The sequence below is a fragment of the Procambarus clarkii genome, chromosome 60, assembly GCF_040958095.1.
Source record: "Procambarus clarkii isolate CNS0578487 chromosome 60, FALCON_Pclarkii_2.0, whole genome shotgun sequence".
NCBI lineage: Eukaryota > Metazoa > Arthropoda > Malacostraca > Decapoda > Cambaridae > Procambarus > Procambarus clarkii.
The window spans coordinates 12,980,046-13,006,840 of record NC_091209.1 but is presented as its reverse complement, the minus strand read 5'-3'; the positions used below and the strand labels follow the sequence as shown (position 1 = coordinate 13,006,840).

General features: G+C 38.8%; 2 protein-coding genes across 2 annotated transcripts; one reads left to right on the top strand and one right to left on the bottom strand.

Annotated features, from left to right (window-relative positions):
* The first annotated feature begins 90 nt into the window (after nt 1-90).
* boca (LDLR chaperone boca) lies at nt 91-9,997 on the top strand. The gene is made up of 4 exons (XM_045756300.2): nt 91-284; nt 2,627-2,862; nt 6,462-6,606; nt 9,544-9,997. The coding sequence occupies exons 1-4, from the start codon at nt 120-122 to the stop codon at nt 9,613-9,615; spliced, it is 618 nt and encodes a 205-aa protein (XP_045612256.1). The 5' UTR covers nt 91-119; the 3' UTR covers nt 9,616-9,997.
* Nucleotides 7,836-25,508, bottom strand: LOC123766861 (myogenesis-regulating glycosidase). The gene is made up of 13 exons (XM_045756294.2): nt 25,365-25,508; nt 22,678-22,830; nt 22,125-22,317; nt 21,095-21,254; nt 20,469-20,633; nt 18,071-18,244; nt 17,611-17,706; nt 17,055-17,150; nt 14,900-15,129; nt 14,639-14,796; nt 14,350-14,507; nt 12,212-12,368; nt 7,836-11,492 (listed from the first exon to the last, which is right to left on the bottom strand). Coding segments are annotated over exons 1-13 (1,935 nt in total). The 5' UTR covers nt 25,366-25,508; the 3' UTR covers nt 7,836-11,298.
* Between the last annotated feature and the right edge of the window lie 1,287 nt (nt 25,509-26,795).

Here is a 26,795-nt window from a genome sequence, read left to right as displayed (position 1 = left end):
TCATATGAGAAGAATGCTTTAGATCTAATATATTAATGAAAGTTGTTTATAATTGCGGTAAATATTAACCAAACAAGGTGAAATTATGAAGACGGAGGCGGCTGCGACGTAAACAAGCCATGATGGAAGAGAGGCAAGGTTTCCTGCTGCTGTGTCTCCTCGTGTTTCTCTCGTCTTTGGCGTGGGGAAAAAAGTTCGAGGGAGAAGAGAAGCCGGCCTGGGCCAAGAAGGACATTAGAGACTATAATGATGCCGATTTGGAGAGACTACTGGATCAGTGGGAGGTAAACCGTGGCTTTGATGTTTCCCATATTAGTCAACTTTTCGTTCACTTTAAGATTTGTTGGATATTGCTGCACTAGATGGAATGTGACGACTTGTACTGAATTTTGTAACTAGCTCATCAAGATTGTAACTTGCTTTAGTTAAATTAAATGTTGGGCCTGACTTCTGTAATCCTTTCCACTACCGCCCACTAGATGGGAATGGGGTGCATAATAAGTGAGCTAAACTAACTAGATGCCTAAGCGTGCGTGCACACACACTATATATAATATATATATATAACATATATATAATATAAAGAAATATATAAATAGGGCAAGTAATTAAATATCAGGTGCCAAGCCGAGAAAACTAAATAGCACAGTTTCGCTGTAAATAAAGCTACCGGATGCTGTTCGTATCTAATTAAGATCACTAATGATCACCAAATGTGAAGAGATTTAGGAGCTATGTTTGTTGTCTTTTGCTTGGAAAGTGGGAAGGGGAAACAACTAATATAAATATAGGTTAGGTTAGAACAGCTTAACTTGGTAGTAGTATTTGTATAAAATTACATTTACCATAAGGTGAAAGGAAATTGTTCATTGTATCTTTATGATTTTTTAGATAATAGTTACTTGTGTGCATTGGTGAATTGTTTTTTCCCAACACTGTTATAATAATATTGTTTGACAGGTGTTTGTAGCAGATAATTTAACCAGTTGAAAATAGGTTCCTTATTGCTTGGCTAGCATATTACATAAAGCATATTGACTAACTAGGATGTAGTTTCCAAAGTTGATACACAGCAATTGTGCATATTTGCAACTATTAATGATTATAACATGATTTCAAATTAATACTTTCAGTGTTTAATAAAATTAGTGTAGCTAGGATAACTACCATTTTGGAACCACTAGAATTGGGAAAACTTGTACAACTTGCTGGAAAAAAAAAATTATTTATTTAAAATAATACATTTTTAAGAATTAAGTGTTTAATGTTGATATTGTACAATGCCATGATTAAATCCAGAGCTGGTATTCCACATTGTGTTTAATTTTATTGATGTTGATCTGTTGGTAGAGAAAAATATTGCCATTAATATTTTGGTAATAATCGTTTTTGGGACGCATCCTTTGTGTGACTTAATTTAGAGGTGTGTGGCTGCTGTGATGCAGCACTTGTACATTACCTGCATTAACACTAAAGTGTCTTTTATTAGGTGAAGATACAGATTTAAGGCTTTTGGCTATTTCTTTTTGTTGTAAATTAGCGAGCTGAATCTTTTTTATATAAGATAGTGTGTGTGTGGAAAATTTATCGTGAATATTTGGGAAACTCGGAACTTTATCTAATCGCTTTTATTGTACTCGCCTAGTTGTGATTGTGGGGGGTCGAGCTCTGGCTCTTTGGTCCTGGGAGGACTACAGATTGGTCCTCCATCTTCTTTGGTCCTGAGATTGTATAATATTTGCTATGCAGATATATTTTCATATTTATGCAATTTATAAATAATTAGTGAATTTAAATTTCATGCCTTCTGTATGCTACATTGTATTGAGGACTTGGCCTTTTTATTTTGTTTTTTTGTTTTTATGTACATATTGTATTCACTTGATTAGCTATACTGTATAATGAATGACTGGGCACAATATCTAAGAGTGGTCCTTGTTTGATATTTGAATCTATGTTGATAACATTTTGGGTTGCTCTTGCTCTTCAATAGTGTTCCTACTGAGAGATGATTCTTGGAGACAGCCATCTCTCTTGTAGATACATGTAGAGTACTGTAATGTGTTAATGGAATAATTGACTCGTGTACTGCATATTGTCATTTTCATCTGATCTTTGATTTACTATGTTGACAAATTAGCAAATTGTTCTTGCTTTTATTTTTATTTTTTTTCAGCTCCTCGGAATTGAAAAAATTGTAGTTGCCTTATCAAGTACAGTATTAACCACCACCTCCTCCTGTTTAAGTGATATTACGTCAGCTGTTGATTACTGCTTATTTAGTTGTTAGGAAAGGGATGACTTTTGTATATTGCATTCCCTGCTGTCCTGATTCAAGACAAATTGGTAGTATGTTGATTAGGCATGATTTGTGTTGCTCTAGCCTGTCTCTACCTTGGGTAGCAGTTTTCCACAGGTGTTCCCTGCTAGAGTATACTGACCACAGGAAAGTGCTTGCAGAATGAATTTTAAATTTAGTTTAAACCTAATGGACTGTATCTATAGATCATTTGAAACTTGCTTTTATACTGTGTAAGTTTCATTTCAGTATAGTATTATAATTGTTGTTCTGAAAATTACCTCTACCTATGCATACTAATGTACATCTATACTGTGCTTCATCTAGGAAGATGAGGAACCATTGCCAGACGATGAGCTACCTGAGCACCTCAGACCTCGGCCTACAATAAACTTTGATCCCTCAAATATTGGGAATCCGGAAGAACTGTTAAAAATGAGCAAGAAGGGCCATACACTTATGATGTTTGTACAAGTGAAGGATGAGTTGAGTCCTGACAGGGCGGAAGAAATTACAAAAATTTGGCAGGGTTCCCTTTTCAACAACCACATACAAGCAGAGAGGTGAGCACATTATTTTTTCTCTACACATTACCTGAGGATTACAGTTTTAAGTGGCCTAGAGATGGGAAGGTGAATTAAACAAGGACTTTTACTTTTATGGTATTTGAGTAGGTGTTTTTATGATCCTTTTTTATTTATTACTTTAGACATAGGCAAGTTTATGCACATTAGCTCTAGTATAACTTGGATGAAAGACTGTGATCACCAATTTTTTTCTGGTCTTGATAAATCTGTGCAAAATCAGCAATGACAGTTTCGAAACTATGTTCTTATTGATGACCAAATCACACATCAGAAGATGAAGAAACAATGACGTTTGTCTGTCATGGACCATTATGTAGTCATGTGTTGGGTCCAAAATGTCATTTCTTCATCTTCTAATGTCTGGTTTGGTCATCATATATTTAGTCACGTTATTGTGACTCGTCATCTTGTTCAAAATTAAATTAGTTTTGGGCTTGTGTACTGGTTTAGTGTTGAAATGATTGCTTTTGCTCCTGCATGGTTCCCTTTTTGCCAAGTACTTTACTACGTACTAGTATATAATTTTAATAATTCGTTGTGTCGGGGGACAGGAAGTAAGTGTGTGTTCATACACGTTTTGGCTTTTATTGTAGTCCCTATCCAACAAAGGCCGAATTACTGACCCTGCCTAGGATGTAACCCCACAACATGCTATCTCCTGAGTACATGTACCTACACATTGCTAGGTGAACAGAGGCATTAGGTGAAAGAAAATGTGCCAACTATTTCTGTCCTGCCTGGGATTCGAACCCGGAATTCTCGATTGTGTGTCAAGAATGAACCCGACTGTACTGCCGGGCCATATGGTGGTGGTATAAGAGATGGCTTTTATGGATTAGTAATTTTTATGGGAAATTTATAATTTTAAACTTTCCCTTTAATGAAAAAAATGTTTTTCCTTAAAGGCAGCATGGTAAGGGGGGCAAAAATTTGCTTCGATATAAGCATTTAAGGCTTGCACATAAAAGTTGATTTACTGGGAGAAGTACTGCATGTGTGTGCACTGTTCCTTCCATGCCTTGACTGTTGTCTTGAATCACAAGCTTGCTGTCTAACATTGCTAAGCAATGAAGTTGTACTGAATATAGTAAGAAAAATTGTATATCATAAATTTGAATTTCAAACTTTCATGTTTATTTTATGATGTATTATTTAAAGAGCTGTACAGTACCTGCAAAAAATTAACAAGCGTTTTTTATTCCTCAAATATGTAAAGTAAGGATAATAGAATTATGGCAGTTGGACCACACCAATTACAATTTTTGTTCCTTGATAGTAAGTGTTAAATTCTGATGGCTTATGCCACCAAAAGTATAGAGAATGTCTACTACTCCTTGATATGGCCTTATCTGTAACTGGGTTCTTTTGATACTCGCTTCCTAGTGATCCTTCTCAAGCCCTTGCACCAGTAACCCCAGTGAAGACACATTAACACATCTAAGGTAAAGTGAATAACAATGCAAAATAAAAACTTTTGATTATTATTAATTACTGTACATTGTACAGTAATGCTAAATGCTAAAGTACCATATGCTAAATGTTTTGATGGAATGTGAGGACAGAACACCCACACAATCACTTGTTGGTATCTTCGGTACTAAGCTTCTATACAACAAAATCAGAGTCCAAAAAGCAAAGGGAAATGACTACCATTGCCAGTCATTTATCACTCTTGGCAAATACTTCACTGGACTATTAAATGAATTCCAGTTACAGCACTTCACAAGCAAACTCCATTAACACTACATTAGCACGCTCCAGGATCAACGTCACTTGGAGCTCCATTATCATGCTGACAAGACATCCTAGAATCGGGCCATGTTTCTCCCTTAACAGGACATCTTGCAGTTGACTGACTTGCTGCTTGACCACCTCCCCTCCCCCCCCCCCTTTTTCTCTGCTGCCATTCACCAGTGCCTCACGTCAACTCTCGTCCTTGCAGAGTAACAGACTAGTGATCAAAATGTATCAAGAAGAGGGTATACCTCACCAACAGTGGTACACAAAACAATGATGGTGCTGAAAAGGGATTGGTCCCAAACCTTAGATGAAGGTGGCATTTGTCACATTTCCTCTCAAACTTTCCTCTGACCTTTGCTTAAGACAGCCTTGGGGAAGCTACTTGATAGCTACCAACTCCTAATCTAGAGCTATACAAAAAAAAAAAATTGTCACTGTGGCTGCTAAAGAAAGTTGTTGGGGTAATCAACTTGGGTAAATAATTTAAATAATAAAAAATAAATAAATAAATAATAAAAAAAAATAAATGAATAATAAAAAAATAATTTGTAATTCTGTGGCGCGGGTTCGATTCCCGCACGAGGCAGAAACAAATGGGCAAAGTTTCTTTCACCCTGAATGCCCCTTTTACCTAGCAGTAAATAGGTACCTGGGAGTTAGTCAGCTGTCACGGGCTGCTTCCTGGGGGTGGAGGCCTGGTCGAGGACCGGGCCGCGGGGACACTAAAGCCCCGAAATCATCTCAAGATAACTCAAGATAACCTCAAGAAATGAAAATGGGTAGAATCTGGCAAAGTCTCGGGATTTCCCCGAGAAATCTAGAAAATAAGAGGGAACGGGCAAGATGTCCTGAACTTTAAACTGGTCGTGGAAATGTGCATCCTATGTAAAATATTAGAGAAAATGGTGAATAGTTTAGCATCTTGATGTGAAAAAATTATGTAATGGACTGCATGGTTTTCAAGGGGAAAAGTCATTTATGATGAACTTGATGCATAAGCAGACTGGAATGCTTGGTAGACAATAAATTGGACAAGATGAAGTGAACAGGAGAGTCCATACATGTTTGTGTTTGCTGACTACACAAATTAACAAATACAAACTGAGGAAGGCTGTAAATTTGTGCAGTAAACCTTGAACTACAAGAGTGGAGACAAGTGGCTGCAGTGACATGCCAGGTGACTCCGAAGCTCAAACAAGCTATTGGGAAAGTGGCTGGCTTTTTGTTTAATGCAAATAAAGCTCTTGTATTATACTACAGTACAGTATGTTGGTGTTTGTTTCCTAAAATATTTAGAAAATTTAATTTTCCTACGATCCCTTTAGTTTCTCCTATTAAACTTTTCAGAAGTAGAAATTTAATTTTTGAGCACTGGAATTGAGAGGCTACTAGTTGGGAGCAAATTTGTTCTCTTCAGAATACATTTTTCATGGGTTTTTAAACTAATCTCTATTACTTTTCATGCAACACCTTGGAATAAAAAATGGCAAAATAAGAATTGTAAAATTAGTTTTTTTTAGACTTGTCCATTATTACCAGTTTATATCCCTCCTTACACATCTTGGGCTAACTCCCGTTTGTCTTTGACTGTTCTTCCCAGCTTGCTAGTTCCCGTTAATTTGTCTGCTTTCCATTATTTTATAATTTGGACAGTGACCAACTGCTTGCATGACTTCATGGCTTACTCGACTGTTCACATTTCTCAGCAATGATAGTAATTTACTTGTTCAAATGCATGTAACTTTATTTTATTATAATTTATTTATGGAGTTTTATTAAATAAGACACACTATTCAAACTCTTAGCCCTTGAGCTAATAAAAATGAGTTTTTCAGATATATGGTTGATAAACGACGAGCAATTTTCATGTTCAAAGATGGTGCTCAGGCATGGGAGGCTAAAGACTTCTTGATAGAGCAGCAGGAGTTGAAAGAGTGTTCACTAGAGAATAAGGTGTACCATGGACGCTTTACACCTGAGGTGAGTCTGTTGACATGGTTTCTATAATGCGGATTTTTTATAATTTGGGGTTATCCCTACAATGAATATGTGATGGTGCAAGGAAGGTTCTATTATTGGTTTAAGTAGCCCTTTGGTATAATAGCAGAGGTTGAATTTTGTATAATGTGTTAAAGTGCAAATTTTAATGCATATTATCTATGTAGAATCGTCAATTTATACACTTACGCTGAATCTAGGGGATGCTCCCAATTGATTAACGACATAACAAAAGTGTCTTAATTACACAGGCAGTTACATACACTGTAATTTTTTTTTTTTTTTTTTTTTTTTTTTTTTTTTTTTTTTTTTTTTTTTTTTTTTTGTTACACAAAATTTAAAGAAAATATTTTTTGTTCAATTCTGAAGTTAGTGTATTGGTCTTGTAAACCCCTCAATTTCTGAACAAATATTGCAATTGCCTGAGCTAGTTCACCTGTACTGGATATATTTTGGTGGAAAAAAAACAAAATTGGGGTTTGGGGATACTAGGCAACTCTATTTCTTTTGTTATGCCTTTCATAACCTATAACACTTTGCTTTTCTTCAGTTTATTTTATAAAACTTTAGTTATTTCACCACTTATTTTATAAAACTTTAGTTATTTCACCAAGTTAGTTGTAGTTAGTTGACCGGTACCCTTTGCTGTCAACTAACAACAACTAAATGCAACTAACTTGGCTATCGGCACCGATACCAACACCAAGAGAGTTGTTCTGAATTATGACTAACTTAAAACTACTTAATGCTGCCATCACCTTCGCCTTTGATGGAAAGGAGTACTTTGCGGTGACTGACAGCAAAGGGTACCGGTCACAGGAGAGTTGATGTTAATTACTCTAGGTGGTGGTGGGCACTGCACCTGAAAAGTTACCTAGTGACATATCACTGAATATCTACATTGGCACAAAGGGAAAAGAACACCAATCATCAGTCCCCCTGGTGTAGTAGTAATGACACGCCCGAAACGCTACGCGTGCAAGTGGTTGTACAAGAATGTAAGAACTTTTTGTGTGTGTGTTATAAAAAAAGTAGATTTCCACTATTCAATGGCATCCAAGTAATTCTAAAGCACTTTTGATAATTACGGATGGGTTTAAGATAATTTAATGTGTGAATATTGTAACCACATCTTGGGGAAATGCCCACAGGATACCTGGGCCTGACAACTCTCTGAATAAATAAGCAGGAACGAATGGACACTCCAGATGGACAGTTTAATATTATAAGTTTATTTAATTAGTTTCAATATCGGAATCCTAATCCAAGGCAATTAACACTTGTGATGTTAGAACATAAGGGACCAGTCACTCAAGATACAGCAGTGATGAAGCTTCTGTGTAGACACCAGGTCGTTAGTATCCCTCCCCGTGATGCTTAGACCCCAGACTCCTGTCTGGTCTGAGACACGGGACACACACACTCTCTGGCTGCCTGTAACCAGTTGCTGTTGTTGTTTTAGATTTAGCTACTCGGAACGAAATGTCCATGTAGCACAGGCTATAGTGTAACCAGCTTCGTCTCCAGCTTTTATATCCCTAAATCCATAATTTTCCGTTGAAATAACTTCTTGGAAAAAGGAATTAGTCTGCCAACCTTTGAAACTACCTGAGGTGAGGTGTTATGACTTTACCTTGCTTCCCTGGGAAAGTTGTAAGTCAGATACCCTACAATCTCCACTCAAATAACTTCAACTGTTACAAACCTTGTAATTTTCTGGATAAAGACTACCTGCTTGATGGGGTTCTGGACGTTCTTCTACTCCCCTGACTTGAGAGCTTGGTCTAACAGGATGTTTCTTGGAGTAGCCTGCAGGCCCATATAACCACCACAGCCCGGTTGGTCCGGCACTATACCAGCAATTTGTCCACAGCAGAATGTCAAAGGTCAAGTTTAAATTAGTACTGTTGAGTACAGGCATTCTAAAGTTAACTATAAGAGTTAAATCATACCTTTTTTAACTACCTCAGTTTGGCTTTGTTTGTTCCTGTTTCTCTTGCATTGCTCTGTCATAACATGCCCTCAGTTTGGCTTCCCTGTCTTTTTCATCCTTTTTAATACATTGAATTAAACTTCAGGCCGTGCTATACCATCTTGATAGTTAAAAGCTTCAGGGTTTTGACTCCTACATGGTCATTTTCTTATTCTGTCTATCCTAGCTTCACACATGCTTCCTGGCTTCTCCAGTAGCTGCGATCATTTTTTTGCTATTCACCTAAGGTCCATTGATATATTAATATTGACCACTTTTCTATTCCAACACTGGAATTTTGCTGGCTCCAATTTTTCATGCTTTCTCCTTTAACATGCATTGGTTTTAATTGTAAGTATAAGAGATATTGTGAACTTCTCAGTCATGTCAGATATTCATGGATATTGACTTCTTAGTTCCTTCTTTAACTGCTCTGTACGTGGTGTTCAACCACTACACAAACACACATGAAAGAACAAACCAATGAAAGTGAACATTTGTTTATGAAGGGGCTTAATTAATTGAGCCTCGCACTAGAGCCAGAGTTTGGCTCTTGGGCTCGGGTGAGAGCATTAATGTGTTGCATTGAGTTGAAGAGTTTAAACTGTTATTTTCCATTGTAACTTTTCTCCTGCGGGACACTTGTTTTTTTCTCCTCTCCCTTCCTTCATAAAATATTTGTACGTGTTTAATATGGCAACTGCTTGTGCAAGACAGACTATTATTACTGTGCAAAACAGACCATGATATTACTAGCATGATGTTAGTAATATACATATTACTAACATGATGTTAGTAATATACATGATATTACTAACATGATGTTAGTAATATACATGATATTACTAACATGATGTTGGTAATATCATGGTGTATCCACCCAGCTTTTGCACATGGTATAGTATAATAGTATAATATTTGAGGCTTAAAGACTCTAATTTTTTCAGGGGAAGGTTGCATACGGGGATACTGAAACAAAGAAGCCCAAGTCTAAATCCAAGAAAAAGGAAGAGCTATAATTATGGTATTTATAATGGTCTAGATGTTTTGATCTGTTTGCAAATTTTTTTTCTTAATGAATGATTCTGATGTTTCATCTTTCTTAGTTCACCATTATTCTCATTCATGCTTAGTGCTGTTAAAGTATTTTTGATCATCGGCTCTTAATAAAGATTTTTTTGTATGGCGGTTGTCCATATATGACGAGTGTTTATTGATAATTTCTTCCAAAAGTTACGTTTTAATAGTAATTTAACAATTATGCATGTTTGTGGGATTTCTCGGATTACATACAAATCTTTAATGTGATTTTTGTCTTTTGGCAAAGTGGTTTAGGTTCATAATTTGTAACTTTGTGAAAATGACAGATAGGGGTATGTTTGTAATAAAGAATTTAATAGATTTATCTTTAAATGACCCTGTAGGATGTATATTTGATATTGATTGTCTTCCAGAAGTGACTTAAGGTTGCTGCAAGGAGGAGAAATTATAACATTTGGCTGATACGATACTTCCATATAAAGTATTATTTAATTGTGAATTTTTTGGTGAAAGAAAACAATTACTGTATTGAAATTCAACATAATATGGATGTTGCACCACTTGTGCTGTTGGCAGTAAATGGAAAGTTGCTTGTAGATATGAAACTAGTCTGGCAGGTGTGAATCTAGTTATGTGCTATTCATGTACACACTAATGATCATAAAATGTCTTGTCATCAACCTGTTTCCTGGCATATAATGTGTACATTTTCCAAGGTTGTTTTGTAGGGATAAAAACAATTTTCAATAAATATTTAATTATATACTTGTTAAATATTTAAGTGGGCTTTGTAGGGCTGGGAAGAGAACATGTTTTGTGCATTCAAATACAATTGAAAATTTGGACAAGATAGCCTATTTATAGTGAAAACAGGAACTGCAGACATTGGTAGAAGTTAGAAATGCCAGAGAGTTCTTGGAATTATTAAGTACTGGTACACTGTATGGTAGGCCTACCTGGATTGTGATGTGCAGCCCTTCGATATTTCTTTTGACTAATATGCCAGAATGAAGTACTGTATATTATAATTGGAAATATTAAAGGGTTTGGAAAAATAATATATCTAAAATGGGAAGTAGTTAATAATGGATCTTGTGATTCCTTGAATACCAAGGTAAGGGCAGTGAAGAAATTTTCTGGTCTTTCTACCATTTATAAGTTGACCTCCATCTATTATTTGTGTTGAGTGTGGATGCTGGGTAATGGGGTCAATGGTTAACGTTCCAATTAGTAGCTTGTCATTCAGGTAGAATTCAGTAGGACAATTTTAAGTCCTATCATACTAAGAAGTGCTGTTGCCAGTAAATGGAAAGTTGCTTGATGTAGATATGAAACCAAGTTGTGTTTTTCTTCATGAATGATCCTGATGTTTCATCTTTATTAATTCACTATTATTCTCATTCATGCTTAGTATCCATTTTCCACTTTTTTGGAAACAGATAAAATTGGGAAATATATGCTATGCATGTGTTATTTAGTTGCAAAGTTTGGCAAATATAAGTACAGTAATGTGATTTCTAAGCTTCTAGGTACCTACTGCATTTGTGTTGATATTAGAATTGTTACCAAGCTAGGCATGGCTATGAAGTTTTGCAAACACTGCACTAAGTATGAGTACAGTGTTTCCTCAGTTGCTAGTCTATAGATAATTATTGAATGTGTTAGTTGGTGGGTTCCCGGGTGAAGTAGACAATGGTCTCGAGGCTGATGTTTGTGAGTATGAGGGAGACTGGACCCTCTGTGACCTGGTCAGTGCCAGCCTGACGCCATGACCCAGGCGGCAACACCACCTCCAGGCTATTGGCGCCGGCCTCCACCACAGGCGCCACCAGTAGGTCATCCCCCAGCAGGAATTCTGTTTGGGAAGAAAGGAAGTTGGTGATGCATAAAAATAGAAACGGTGCACAAATGCTCTAACTGCTGTATTTTTTAGAAGTATTCTTGTTAATATCATATAATGAATACTGTACATGGTAGGGGATAACTTATGCCTTTGAAAAGCTTAATACAGTACTGTACTGTACTTATTTTTGAAGGTCTTGTATGTGGGATGTCAATGCATTAGCTTTATCAAATACAGTATACAATTTATGATTACGTATTGATTGAGTTATCTTTAATTACCCATTAGCTTTCTCTGATGTTAATTCAGTGCTCTTGGGAATAATGTGGAAATTTGGTTGGAGTTATTTAAGGGATATAACTATGCAATGATTGTATTGTAAATATTTTTCATCAGCATACTGCTTGAGGCAAAAAAAAAATAATGCAATTTGGAGAGGGCTTTGGTCATGAGACTACAAGGGACCACTTTGTCAAATAATTACTAGATTAGACAAGAAAATGTTCTGATGAATATATGCAATTTTTTAGTTCCCTGATTATATATTAAAAAAAAATTTCCCACAGAACTGTGAAGTCTGCTACTATCATTCCTTACTGTGAATGCATGTGGGAAGTCTGACGACGCTTGAAATCTGGATAGATGAACGAGCAATACCATGCCTTTAGATATAAGTTGCCTAAACCAATCTCGCGCTCGTCTACTGTCGGTATTACTACCGGAGTACTCACGTTGGTTGGCAACGAGACACTCCTCAATGTCTGGACAGAGCCACCAAGTGGGTCTAGCAATGGGTGCCACACTCCTGGTGGCTTCCTCAGCCAAACGCAGCAGCAAGGGTGTGTACTGGTTGTGAAGGCTCGTCACTGCCAAGCTCAGCTCTATCACCTGCAGGGAATAGGAGAGAATATCGACATTTGGCTGTTGCTCGGCACAGCAGCAGCAGCACTGTGTACTAGTGCAAGGCATGCAACCATTAGTTGCAAAATCATTACAGTACTTGTAGGGAACCATGGAATGAAGACAATATGGTTGTTTTAAATGCCTTTGTGTAGTGAAGTTGCTCGTAACTAACTAAATTATGAGTAACTGTTTTAACATGTTAAAGATTATGAAATTACTTGAATATTTTTATTCATAAATATACATTCATAATTATTTTTAACACAAACTTAAAGTAATTTGATTAACACACAAATTACATGTACCTCAAAAACAAAATTATAATTTTAGACAAATATTGGCTAGAAACAAAACTTAAAACAAAAAATATTTAACTTGCATAATATATAACATGAGCAAAGGTGCAAAAAAACATACGAATGCACAATATGAAAAATATATAAAGAAATCTTTTAGGAGCACTGTACAACATGTCCTTAATTTTTCATAAAGTTTCAGGAGGCAACCTTGAATAAACTTTGTGAACACAACTCTTGCAATACTAAGCTGAACTCGACAGGATTTAAATGGTTTCTCAAACGGCTGTCTCTGTGACAGTATTTCATTTGAAATAACAAGCACCCATCCTCAAGTATCATCGGTATCATCGGTTCATGACATCTTCGTAGAAGTACAGTACTGCAGTATTATACATCACTCGTTCCTAAGTTGTATTTTCTTAGTCAGTTATATTTTTAACAGTGAAGCATCCTGTTTCCAACACTGAGAAGCTAAACCATAGCCAAATGACCACCATGAGACCACATGGTGGGCATGTAAAATATAACAGTTGTCACAGTTATATTTTTAAGTGTTACACTAGTGATAAGCAAATGCCTTGGGGGGGGGGGGTGAAGCTATTGTTAGCTTTTAGATAAGTCGTTCCCTTTTAACAAAGAGCTCATTTGTCTGTGAAACATTTTTTCAAGTGTTGGTGTGGATATTGGTCCAGAAAGGATGTTACACAGGTGCAAAGATGGGCAACTAAGATATGTCTTACGCATTTCCTTCATACATAATTTACTTACCAAGGTCAGCATTTCATGTGTTCATGTAGTTCATAACCATACAAACTGAAGCACTGATCTAAATAGTTGCCCTTTCCATCAGGTATCAGGCTGACCAAATTCGCTTAGTCTCACTGACTTTCTGATGTTTGGTATGACTTTCAAGTCTCTAATTTGGATAAAAAGTCAAATGTGTTACAAATAATTATAGCAAATTTGCTATGATTAAATGTGAGGTTTATTAAACACTATATTTATCACATTTTTCTATTATATTTGTCCATAGCATCTTTGATAGGTACTAATAAAGCTATCAAAAGCATGGCAAAAAAATATTTTTCCTAGTACTAGGGAATACTATTCAGCTCTATTGGATAAAATCAAATCTAAGAACAGCTTAATTATATATCTTGAGAGGGCAACTTGACAGTAACTGGGGTAGCCATCTGCAACACCAGGAAGAATCTGCTAACACAGATATTTCATCCTCATTCTCTGCACTTGTGTTTATTACATTTATTCAGCACTTCAAATTAAATTTTTGTACAGAAAATATCATAACCGTCATCTTTTGTTTGTTAATCTCAATTTAAATAAAAAACTACTTCATACCCTATAAGTTGTTTATAAATATGCAAACTATATTCCATGGTTAACAACTTTTACGAGACAATTGGTCATGATCACATGTCCAATTGGTCATTTTCAAGGAACCACTAATACATGGCTCGTCCCCACCATGTGATCTGGTGGTCACTTGTCTATGGTTTAGCTTGCCAGTGCTGAAAACAGGATGCTTGTAAGGCTTATCAGGGTCATCCTACACAATGACTGATCTTTCCCAAGGATGCAACCCACAACAGTTGTCTAACTTCCAGGTATCTATTACTCTTCCCCGCAAGCTCCAGAAAACACTTTACCTGTTCATCATATTGCCAGGGCAGGATGGAGAACTGGAGAGCTGGCATGAAGGCATTAGCTTGTGCCCACCTCACGAACAGCTCTGTGCCTGGCTTGATGCCGATGTACCCATTGCCTCCAATCATGTCTGGCAGCACGAAAGGGTAGCCCAGTAGTCCTGAAGGGAAAAAGTGCAGGGGGTAACAAAGTAAAAGGGGAAGAGAAAAGGCTAGTGGATTACCAGCAAAGGTAAGTGTTCACAAAGATATTTCCTTTTGTGTGGCATAAACCTACAGCTGAGGATCCTACCAAAGTGAAGGAGTGAAGGAACCAGGGTCCGGAGGCCATTATTGGAACCCCAAATGGAGTCCTTGTCTAGCATGCGAATGAAGATTGGGTGTTGCTGGGTTGCCCTCCCCACCCTCGCTTCAATCATGCCTCCAAACTGTGCCACTGTCTCCACATATCTGGTGAAGATGGTGTGGGTAAGAATAGAAGGCAGAGTGTGAGTGAGTGAGAGCAAATTCTGGAGACCACCAGCAACAAGCAGTCATGCACCTTGTCACTCACTTCATGGTATAAGCGTTGGGCCAGAACCTTTCATCAACATCAAGCGTGTACACATCAGGCAGCCAGGAGGACTCCCCAGCGTCGAACTTGAAGCTATCAATTCCTATTTGTTCCTGGAGGTCAGTCAGCCGCTGGGACCACCACGCTGCCGCCTCTGTGTTGCTGAAGTCAATGATGCCAGCGCTGGACCCCTGCCACCATTGGGTCTTCTGGGTCTGACCCTCAGAGTCCTGGGAGGGAGACATTTGAAAGGTAAGAAGCATATTTTGCCGTAGATGAACCTAGTTTACTTCCATTACACCAATTTAGTTCTACAGACTTTTTTATAAGGTTCTTAAATCACCTTTGATCTTATTTGGGAATTTTTTACAATTAATTAGCTGTTTTAAAGGGCTTTTCAGTTCTAATGATAAATCCAGCTGACCATTCAGCTTGTAACATGAGCACTAATCAAGTGTGATTAAGGTGGATAACTACAGTGTAAAATGGTGTACACTGGAATGCAAGCAATGGCTTGCATTCCAGTATATCATCACTTAACATCATTATTTCTAGTGTAATTTGGAGGAAATCTGAAAAAACAACATGCTAATAATGTTTGCAGAGTCTGCTACTTTCTTACATCATAATTACCAAAACTCGGTAATTACCAACGTTCAAGTCCCCATATCACTTTAACACTCCAGATTTGTCACATCTGGGAAGTGCAGGTCATTTTGTTTAGATCTAAATATTATGGTAGAGTATAAAGGACAGGGAACGTGATAAATCATTAACAGATACCACGTGTAAGTCACTGTAACAATTTGTCAAGTGGACCTAAGGAAAAAGTATGCAGGCAACTTCTCACCAAAATCACAACCACTTGCACTCTTCAGCATAAAGCAATAATGAAGGTTTTGTTACTTTATAATAACAAAAAATTGCTTCTGGTGTGTTGCCTGTTGGAGATAAAATAGCTCCCATAATAGACATTGATTGACCAGACCACACACTAGAAGTTGAAGGGACGACGACGTTTCGGTCCGTCCTGGACCATTCTCAAGTCGATTGTGATGAGGAGGTAGGGTCAGGCAATAAATAGGCCGAAAAGGCCGTTTGAAGGAAGGTAGAGCATCAAAGAAATTAAACAGAGTAAGACGCGTACGTGTGGTATCCATATGCAGGCGATGAGTCACAATAACGTGGCTGAAGTATGTTGACCAGACCACACACTAGAAGTTGAAGGGAGGACAACGTTTCGGTCCGTCCGTCAACATACTTCAGCCACGTTATTGTGACTCATCGCCTGCATAGACACTGATGTGTGATCTATGGTGCTGACTTTGACCCTGCATGACCCTGGCACTTACCTATGTGACCCCCAATACTGTACTGACTTAGCATCATAGTAACACTGATGATTCTATGATGCTAGTTTTGACCTATATACAGTACAGTATTACATATGTGAATTCTGGCACTGACTGACACTGTATGGCCACTAATTTTAAATTTGTGTGACCCCAGTGATGCACTTGATCCAGTTTGATTCTTGCAATGACCTTAATTTAGTGGAACTAAATCACTGACTTTGACCCTGTCACTGATACTAACCATTACCAGGATTCATCACACATCTGACTCCACTCGTGAAACCTGTATATCTTTTCTCAATCGTGACAACTTAGTTTGAATTAATTGAGCAGTATATGAGCATGGAAGTGCTGTGAGGTCATCTCAACCTAAGGTTGTTGTTGGCATAGACAACCTTGTAGTGCTTTTGGAGTTTATAAATTGTTAAATAAATGCAAAATTTCCCACCATGATTGAGGAGTGATGTACAGGTTTCATAACTGAACACTTAACTGCTTGATGAATCCTGCCCCATAAAATTAATATTGACCCCTAACCTTTTTTAACCTCAGTACTGACTGAGGTCAAAAAGGGTCAAGTGATCCCAATACAGACCTTAACACAGTAATTCCGCTAATGATTTTGACTATGAAAACATAGGCATTACTCTCATCTGTTGGACCTTGACACTAAAACTGAGTTTGCAACACTAGCATTAACCTTAAGTTGCCCTTTTAAGTCACCTTGACCTTACATTACCTCTGGAAGTGACTTTGAACATGTGTGACCTCAGTGCTGACCACCTGTGATTGCCACCAACCTTAACAAAGTAGCCATGCTGGTCAGCATAGGCGAATGCCTCACAGTCGTCGTTGATGAAGGGGTGAATCCACAGCGTGACCCGGAAACCCTCGCTCTGCAAGTGAGAGATAAAGGTAATGTTATATGCAGTTGATGGAGTGAATGAAGAGGTTATGTTGTATTGACAACAATAACACTGACATCATTAGTAAGGTATGTTTTCAGAGGTTTACAAAGGATTACAAACGGCAACAAAGCATCAGATTCAAATGTCAACAGGTCATCAGATTCAAACAGCAATAAACTAGCATCAGATCCAAACAGTAACAGACAATCAGGTCCAAACTGGGCTTTTTACTTATGGACAGCTTGTGGAGTTATAAACATTGAAAGCCATGGATTTGAGAAGAGCTTGTTCTAAGTTTAAATGCTTTACTGTGCAACATTGTATATCTCCAGGATGTTATTAGCTGTAGATAAATGTCTGATACAACAGAGACTTCAAAGAAAAAAAATACATTGAGCCAGAAAAAGTATTGAAGAAGGACAGATAAAACAAAGTTACTTATACGAACATGGAGCTGATCGACCATAGCCTTGGGGTCGGGGAAGCGGTCAGGGTTGAAGGTTGCATTGCCATAACAAGTCTCCCAATTGTCATCTATTTCCACCTGTGAAGAGAGAGAGAGAGTGAGAGGTAGAGATTGTAATTCATAGACTATTTTGGCATTTTACTTTAATTACTTTTCATTTATATTATTTTATTATTATATACAGTAAATTTATATATATACTGTATATAGTATGGTACTGTACTTTAATATATATTATTTTACTATTATAATTTTACTCATTTGAACCCTAACATGATCTACCACTATTTTTAATAATAATGTTACAAATAATATTTAAATTCCACTTTCTCTAGTAAATAGTAAATGCTCTTACCACACTGAAGATTCTGCAAAACCACATACCCAGTACTTGCTCTAATCCTTCTGATTAAATTTGTTTACAAATCCACGTATCTCCTACCTGACTGTTGTTGAAGCCGTGATTTTTAATCTGCTGGGCAAGGTCGAGGACCCTAGAGTCGTTGACATGAGTTTTGTACTCTGCCCAGGTCGACCAGATGGGGTCCTGCATCATTAGGGTGTCTGGGACCCCCTCTGGTAGTGAAAAGAATTTGGGGTAACTGGCCTCATGCACCTGTGTCAGGAGAGGAAATTTAGAAGGAAGGAGAAATAAGGAGGCGGGGTATCGATATCTTGATAAAGATTATCAAGGCAAATGAGGGAACCTTCGAAAAGCCGTCGGGTTTCCTGTCCTCGTCAATGCCACTAGTGTCAGTGATCCGTCAGGTAAATTCAGGTAAATAGAATTACTGTATTAGGAGAAAGTACTAAGCCAGTTTGACTACATAGCACATGGAAGGGATATGAGAGCAGGGAAAGAATTTTCCCAACCTCTTGGACCATCAGGAATCGAACACCAACTTAGGCGACCTGGTTTCATGTAGTACTGGCCGGACCAAGAGGGAATTTCTGCTTTTGAATAGAAAACACTCTGGGACAATTTGAGCTTTGTTTCTATACTGCATTTGCATCTGAGACCCAACAGTTATTGGGAACCTATATAGATGCTATTCGACTGGTGGATGGACTTGTGTAAAAACTTATGTGGCAGGTCTTTTACCTGAATTTACTTGAGGGTCACTATCTATCTAGTGGCTTCGACGAGAACAGGAAGCTGGTAGCTGGTCAATGCTCGCCCCATTTGCCATGATTTAAAAGTAAGCATTTGGAGCAAGAGCTCTTAGCCTACAAATGAGAGTTAGATACTGTACTTCTGTTTCTGTTCCAGTACCTTACAACAGAACAGAAACAAAATGAGAAAGTCAAGATGGGTTTGGGTGTTAGTGATTATAGTTATCCTCATTTTTAATTTTTTTTATATATACAAGAAGGTACATTGGGTTTGCGAGAGTACATAACATTGATGTTTTTACATTCTTGCAAAGTCACTAACATGCATAGCATTTCAGGCATGTCCTTAATGTAACAGATAATTATAAGTAGGTAATTTATAGCAAAATTTGAAGAATATTAATAGGTACATTGTCGGAAATTAAAGAGTATTAATAGGTATGTACATTGTAGTAAAATTTGAAGATTTTTAATAGGTATATTGTAGCATAATTTTGAAGCATAATTTTGTCATCATAGTTAATGTCATCTGAAACACTGCATATTAGTAGTTTTAAGAATTGTACATATCTTACCTAGGAATCCTACACTGTTTTTGTATCTCATTATATGTATGTACGTACTTTTGTATGGATATCATCTCACATAGGTGTTGTCCAGCATGACACAGATAGATCAGCTAAAACTGCATGTGATAAGCCTGAAATTGAGTTGGATATGGGCATTCCAATCTCTGCTGTAAAAGTCGCAATATTTCAGGAAATTAGGGAATACAGAAAAGCAGTTACTGACACACAAAGGCCAGAAAGCACGAGTATAAAGAGCTATGGCATGTTTAAAACCGAGAATTATATGTACAGGCAGCATAAAACATCCACTAGACAGTGTGACATTGTAATTGTCAGAATTAGGCTGGGATATCGATATCTATGGCAGGTGGCTGGAGGTAATGAATCCCCCCAATGGTGAACATTCCAATTGAAAACTATGAACAAGAGCTGGGACATTCTCTCCAACACTATATCTGTGATTGCCCTGTTATAAATGACTTCAGACCAAATGGTATGAGATACTTTGAGCTCTGTAATTACTTCATACACACACGAATATTGGAAGATATTCTTTTGCTGTGCCCAGAGTTTGCTAGTGGAGGCTAATAGATCAGCCTGGCATTTCATGTTCTCTCCTGATTTTTAGTCAGAGTTGATATGTTTTTGTATTAAGGCTGGTATTTTCTCCCCCGATTCCATGTATGACTAGCCATCCTGTGAGGTGGTAATATTAGATGAACTTTTAGCTAGTTTTTGATCTACACTGTAACCTTTCATATAGAATAGGGTGGCACTCTCCAACATACCATGTATACTCTCCATGTGTATACCTAAGCTTGTTAATAATAAAAAAAAATATTAACACCTTCCATAGAATTTCCACAATATTATAAATTTTCAGGCTTTCTTTCAGTCATACTCTTATTTTCGTTTTTCCTTTGCATGAGATTCTGTACTTAAATTAATAACGTTGATTATACTAAACGTAGGCTATATAAATAAATTAATTTAGTTTACCCTACACAAAAACAATACGGTGTTTGTTATAGGAAACTTGCCTTCGCTTTGAGGCAACTAAAGCAAATCTTATAATACGAAATTAAAAATTGTTGACTACGAGTTAGTAAGTACTAATTTATTATGGAATAAGGCAAAATAGAATGAATAATATCCAACCTTCCTGACGTCGTCGGCGGAGCAGAGGAAGTAGCTGAGGGTGAGAGGGCTGCCGGGGGCGGCGACGAAGGGCAGCTGGTGGCGGGCGTCGAGGCAGAGCTCGTCGGCCGTGGAGTCTCCGTCATAGTCCGGGACACTGAGGAACAGCGGCGTCTCCTCCTCCACCTGCCGCCACCAGCAGGAGGGGGATGGTATGGTGAGTATATTGACATACACCACACGGCATAGTGACAGCAGCCACATATATAACACACAGCTACACCAGTCATTGAAAGTTGCATAATAAGTGGGAGCTGCAGTAAAAAATAATCAAACTAAACACTAGGAATAGTCAAATTAAAATTTTTACTTCAAAGAAAAGAACGTGGTTATTCAACACTACAAGACTGGCGCTCCCGCCATCTCAACTTTTAAAGGACTTATTTGCTCTGGAGAAAATACAACACAGAGCGACACAAATCATCCCAGAACTAGGTCGATCAGGGATCGAACCCCAACCTGCAAGAAGGGAGGCCATCGCTGTACCGACTAGTCCAAGTTGTTGGATTCGATGACAGAGAGAAATTTGATTACCACTTACCCTGGCGTTCACACCTTCAGCCTAACAGCCAGAGAAAGAGACTCACCCTGACAGCTACACCGAGGGAAGAGATCCAGTAGGCCTCGGAGACTCCGCCGTACCATTTTGAGCGTTTCTGCAGCATGTCGGCGGTGACGTAGGCGGTCTCGGGACGAGGCTGCTGCTCGAGGGGCCACGGCTGTGTGGCTTGCTCTCCGCCCCCGTACCTGAGGGGCAGTAGTTGGAAAATGTTCTCTTTCTCTGTACCTTAGGGAAATTAGGACGAAGTGGAATGCGTGTTCTCCGCCTCCGTATCTTAGGAAGGATAGTAGGAAAGAGTGATAGTGGTGACAGGGAAAAAATGAGCGAGAGGAAGAATGTAAAGTCAACAGAAGGAAGAGAGGGATTGAAGGGACTTTTAAAAGAGGAGATCTATTATTTCAGGTAAATAATTGATAAAAACTACTGGTCGACAGAAGGAAGAGGGATTGAAGGTACCTTAAAAAGAGGAGATCTATTATTTCATGTAAATAATTTATAAAAACTACTGAACAAGTCTCCAGAATGAACAATGTATAACATACAGTACACAACACACAGACACCTTAATATTCTTGCGACGCAAGCCAAGACCAACACATTCAAACTTGCCTCTTCAAGCTCCAAATAATATTACTAAACACCCACTTATAACCAGTGACAAAAACATAACATGACCGCCTGGAATGCACTTTGTCAGAGTTGATGAAGGTTTGTGTCTGGTGTTCGGAGACTGTCGTAGTCACACGAACGCGAGAGGGCTCTTTTTAGGTCAGGGATAATGGCCAGCACTTGATCTCGATCCACCTACTACTCCAGGACCAGACCTTGGCCCACCTGCCATTCCAGGACCAGACCTTGACCCACCTACCACTCCAGGTCCAGGCCTTGGCCCCATCCACCACTCCAGGACCAGACCTTGGCCCACCTATCACTTCAGGACCAGACCTTGGCCCACCTATCACTCCAGGACCAGACCTTGGCCCATCTAACACTCCGTGATCATATATCGCTGGGAACCACTCCAACTCAAGGACCATATCCCCGAAGACTCCTACCAGTGACCCTCCAGTACCACACAGTCCTTGAGCTCTGTGATATTGGTGGCGACCCAGGACACCTTCTGGCAGTGGTCCTCCGTCGTCACCACCACCTTGGCCACCCCGAAGTCCAGGCAAGTATCTCCCTCGCCGCAGGGGACTCCGTCGGTGCCTTCAGGAATGGTCAGACCCCAGCGGACGTGCGCCTCTCCTGGAGGGTGGTATAAGGGGGTAAGGATCATTGAAGGAAAGGATTTACGTACCCACTTACGAAACCTGTACATATTTCAACAGTTATGGTGACTTTGTTTATATTCAACAGTTTACGAGTTTCGAAAGTTCAAAACCCAAGATAGTTATTGTTATAAGCAACCTCGTAGTGCTTTGGAGCTCATGAACTGTTTACTTAATAGTAAATCAATGAACACAAAGCCACCATAAATGTTGAAAGATGTACAGGTTTCGTAACTGGTCGAGTAAATGCTTGATGAATCCTGGTCCTGTATTGCTGCTATAACATTATTATTATTAATGCACAAAGAAATCACATTAAAAATTATGTATGACCGACCTTTAGGGTGAGTGAAGTGGATGGTGTGGGCGTCCATAGTGAGTGTGTTGTGGGTGGTGTTGACCTGCAGGAGCACCCCCGCCCTCACCCCCTCCAGCACCACCACCACCACCACCACCAGCAGCCATGACACCAGGACGCTCACTCCCGTCACTGTCGGGTACATCATGCCGGGGACGAAGAGAAAAAGACAGATATACAAATCTAAAAATTAATACGAGTGCTTTGGAAAGGATGTGGCGACAGGATATGAGCTGGGATATGGGGAAGGAGGGAGGGAAGGTGCCCAATCACTGGGGATTGAACGCAGACCTGTGAGAAATGGGGCCATCACTGTACAAAGCAATCCAAGTGATTAACTTTAATATATAAATGAGAACTAATCGATTTTTAATGCATAATAAGTTAAAATTGATGAGTGCGTCTTGGCCGCTACTCTAACGCTCCTGGCCTGAGGACGGGTTGTGGTATGGCATCCCAGTTGTGTTGTCAGAGTGCAACACAGGTGTTGCAAGTGCAACAGGTGTTGCCAGAATGCAACACAGGTGTTGCCAGAATGCAACACAGGTGTTGCCAGAATGCAACACAGGTGTTGCCAGAATGCAACACAGGTGTTGCCAGAGTGCAACACAGGTGTTGCCAGAGTGCAACACAGGTGTTGTCAGAGTGCAACACAGGTGTTGTCAGAGTGTAACACAGGTGTTGTCAGAGTGCAACACAGGTGTTGTCAGAGTGCAACACGGGTGCTGTCAGAGTGCAACACAGGTGTTGTCAGAGTGCAACACAGGTGTTGTCAGAGTGCAACAAAGGTATTGTCAGAGTGCAACAGGTGTTGCCAGAGTGCAACACAGGTGTTGTCAGAGTGCAACACAGGTGTTGTCTGAATGCAACACATGTGTTGTCAGAGTTAAACAAGTGTTGTCAGAGTGCAACACAGGTGTTGCCAGAGTGCAACACAGGTATTGCCAGAATGCAACACAGGTATTGCCAGAGTGCATCACGGTTGTTGTCAGCACAAAACAGTTGTCAGATTGCAACACAGTTATTGTCAGCGCTGCACGGTTATTGTCAGTACAACACAGGTGTTGTCTTTGCAACAAATCAGAGTGTAACATAGGTGGTGCTGTAGCACAGACGATGCTCTAGCGGCAGGTGTTGTGAGAATGTAACACAGGTGGCGCTGCAGGGACATGTTGTGAACGAATATAAATTATTATTATAATTTTGATTATGTAAACCCGTAATAAATTAACAAAATAAAAATAATAAACGAACAAATATTATATAAACGACGTAAAATAACACTTGCGCGAGACGTATTCAGGAAACACATGACGATCGAGTGTAAACAATCTTACCAGACCGTGAGTATTCATTTTATTACTCTCTGCCTATAAGTTACGTTTTGTAGAAGACGTAATGATGATAATGCAAATAACTTGAGCATCTCTGGGTGTGGCAAAAAGAGGAGAGATTAAACATTATATAATAAAATAACTCGCCTCTCATGGTGGCAACTGACACTCACAACGACATAAGTGGAACTGGCCAAGCTCCGGCAGTTGCCATCGACTTCTAACATGCTATTTGTATTCTAGTATGACGCTGTAAGTCTTCTTTGTATTTTATGTTTGTTATATTTAACTGTTGCAAGATAGAAATGCACTGTTTCTGTATTTACAAGTAACCATTATTTGTTTTATTAACACGCGCATAGCATTGTGCTATGTGCGTGTTAATAAACTAGTTTATATACTGATTTATATTAGGGGTTAAGGGTATTAGGGGTTTATATTAGGGGTTATTATGTAACCGTGGTTACATAATAGCCTTCGTCTAGTTGGCATCAAAGAAAAATAAAGAGGATTGAGAATTTTTTTGTCGTTTATCTCTGAATTCGTATGAGTGTTATACCTTCTAGCAGCCCTTTATTGTATAATGTCCTCTAGTCAATATATTATGAAACAAATATTGAGACAATGTAGTGGGATAGAACTCGTGTCCCCAGACCCAGCTTCCAATGCTGACACCTTGAGTAGTAAATATTAGGAAGAGTCTAAACGTGGTGACAACAGACATGTTTACAAGTGTTCTCGTGAACGTCAACAGTTGTGTAGAACATCAGGTGTGGGGTTCCCAGGCGTCGCGCGTGTACTGATAACATTGTATACTCACATATATTTGTGCCAGCATTGTCGAGCTCTAGCTCTTAGACCCTGCCTTTCCAGCCAACGGATGTTTAATGCAATGGTTCCAGACCTTTTTCTATCATACTTAATTTTGACACCTACAACCCGCTCGTTTTGTTCATTTAATTTTCCTACTGCTTTTACGCAAAAACAAAAAACTACCATCTTTATGGCACATCTGTTTTTTAAGCTTCCGTCTATTAATATTTATTGTGAACATTTATTTACTGTTTCCTCACTGTCAGTCTACATTTTAGTATTTTGTAAATGTATCATGTCTCCTCACTTTTCAAGCGACGGTAGATCGAACTCTGTCTTACTGCATTCTCCCTTCCCTCGTAATTCTGGAGCGAGCCTCATTGCAGACCATATGTGCTTGCAGGGTCAAGCATTAAGTTCCCCAGCCGATTCTCGAACTAATGGTCAGCAAATACAATTACTGCAATTTTGTCTCATGTTTCTCATTGTCTCTCTGCAATACCCATTAATACTACTTACTATTTACAGGGAACTGGATGACACGCAAGTAGGATGGTAGGAACGGACGCTGATGAAGGCCGCCAATTATCACCCAGCAATATCGACGAGAATATGAAGGTGGGTGGTGAGCCGGCGCGTCCTCTTTATACCGCAGTCAGCCTTAATGTGAACGTCCACTTGACGACACAACAACGAGTAGGGTCTAAGACCTGAGAAAACTATGTACCCCCTACGTCATCACTACTCTATAAACAAACCTAACTTAACCTAACCTTGGCATGCTAAGTGTTCGATCTACAAATGCATGTGATGTCTTGCTCGAGGAGAAAAGGTGCATAAACGTCCTGAAATACTCAGGATTCGAACCTAATAGGATCTTGATCCGATTAGGTTCGATGGATCTCCGCCGCGAAGCGTGCTAAGACATTGATCCATTTGCTTCAACGCTCAAAGTCTTGGGTTCTGAACCGGGGCTATCCATGGAGGTATAGACATCAAATACTAGTGATATAGGACTTGATCTCTGAGCAATTAAAACAAAATTGTTAGAATTAACAATCACCATCAGTAATCGTACGTTTTGTTCCATGTTTTGATTACGGTTCGGTTCCATGGTACGGTTCCATGTTTTGATTGCGCAAAAAACAGCAACAAAAATCTTACTGGTTGTAGCTAACTTGTGTATGTGTGATTTGTCGTTTTCTATAAATAAACATGATAAAGTCCTTATGACATTCTGTCAGCTGTTGTGTTCCTTGCTATCCACATATTTAGTAAATCAAACGACTGGCACATTTTAAAATTTAATTTTGTAATCATATTTGTACTCAATATGACTGGTGATGTCAATTTGCTAGCAGCTACCATTTTCTAGTACGACAATTTTTGGCCTTAGGTAGAGTATACGTCAAAATGCGACGTGCTATTGGGAGGACTTGCTGTACGAAGAGACATACGAAGGGACTGGTATAGGGACATACTGAATCAATGGGGCGACTGTAAACATAGAAAGACTGAGAACCCCTGGTCGAAGTTTCCTCTGCACTGAGAACTGTACTGCCTCCTGCAGTCTATTCCTCCCGCTCACAGCTCGATTTGATAACAAATATCTATCACAATCTACCTTGTAACTGAGAAGTTTGAACTTGTTTTTTCTTTCTATGAATTGTCTTTGTATTATCAAACACAAACATTCTACTATAATTGGAGCTGTGTATGAGTGTTTGGATACTCGCCGAGTGTATACTCACCGACTGTTTGTACGGTGTATTCTCATCGGGAATGTTTGCTCTGTATACTCACTGAGTGTACTGTGTATACTCCCTGAGTGTGTATTGTGTATACTCATTGAGTTTGTGTGTATATTGATTGCTTATATACTTACTGAGTGTACACTCAGTGTGTGTATACTTACTGATTGTGTGTGTTGAATGTATGTATACTCAGTGC

Bases quoted from the DNA above. Each gene is read 5' to 3' on its own strand.
- boca (XM_045756300.2), top strand. From the start codon at position 120: ATGATGGAAGAGAGGCAAGGTTTCCTGCTGCTGTGTCTCCTCGTGTTT. The intron at 285-2,626 runs GTAAACCGTGGC...TGCTTCATCTAG, and splicing joins GACTACTGGATCAGTGGGAG to GAAGATGAGGAACCATTGCC. The intron at 6,607-9,543 runs GTGAGTCTGTTG...TAATTTTTTCAG, and splicing joins ATGGACGCTTTACACCTGAG to GGGAAGGTTGCATACGGGGA.
- LOC123766861 (XM_045756294.2), bottom strand. The intron at 21,255-22,124 runs GTAGGAGTCTTC...ACTGCCCCTCAG, and splicing joins GTGGTACTGGAGGGTCACTG to GTACGGGGGCGGAGAGCAAG. The intron at 17,707-18,070 runs GTAGGAGATACG...CTCTCTTCACAG, and splicing joins ACGGCTTCAACAACAGTCAG to GTGGAAATAGATGACAATTG.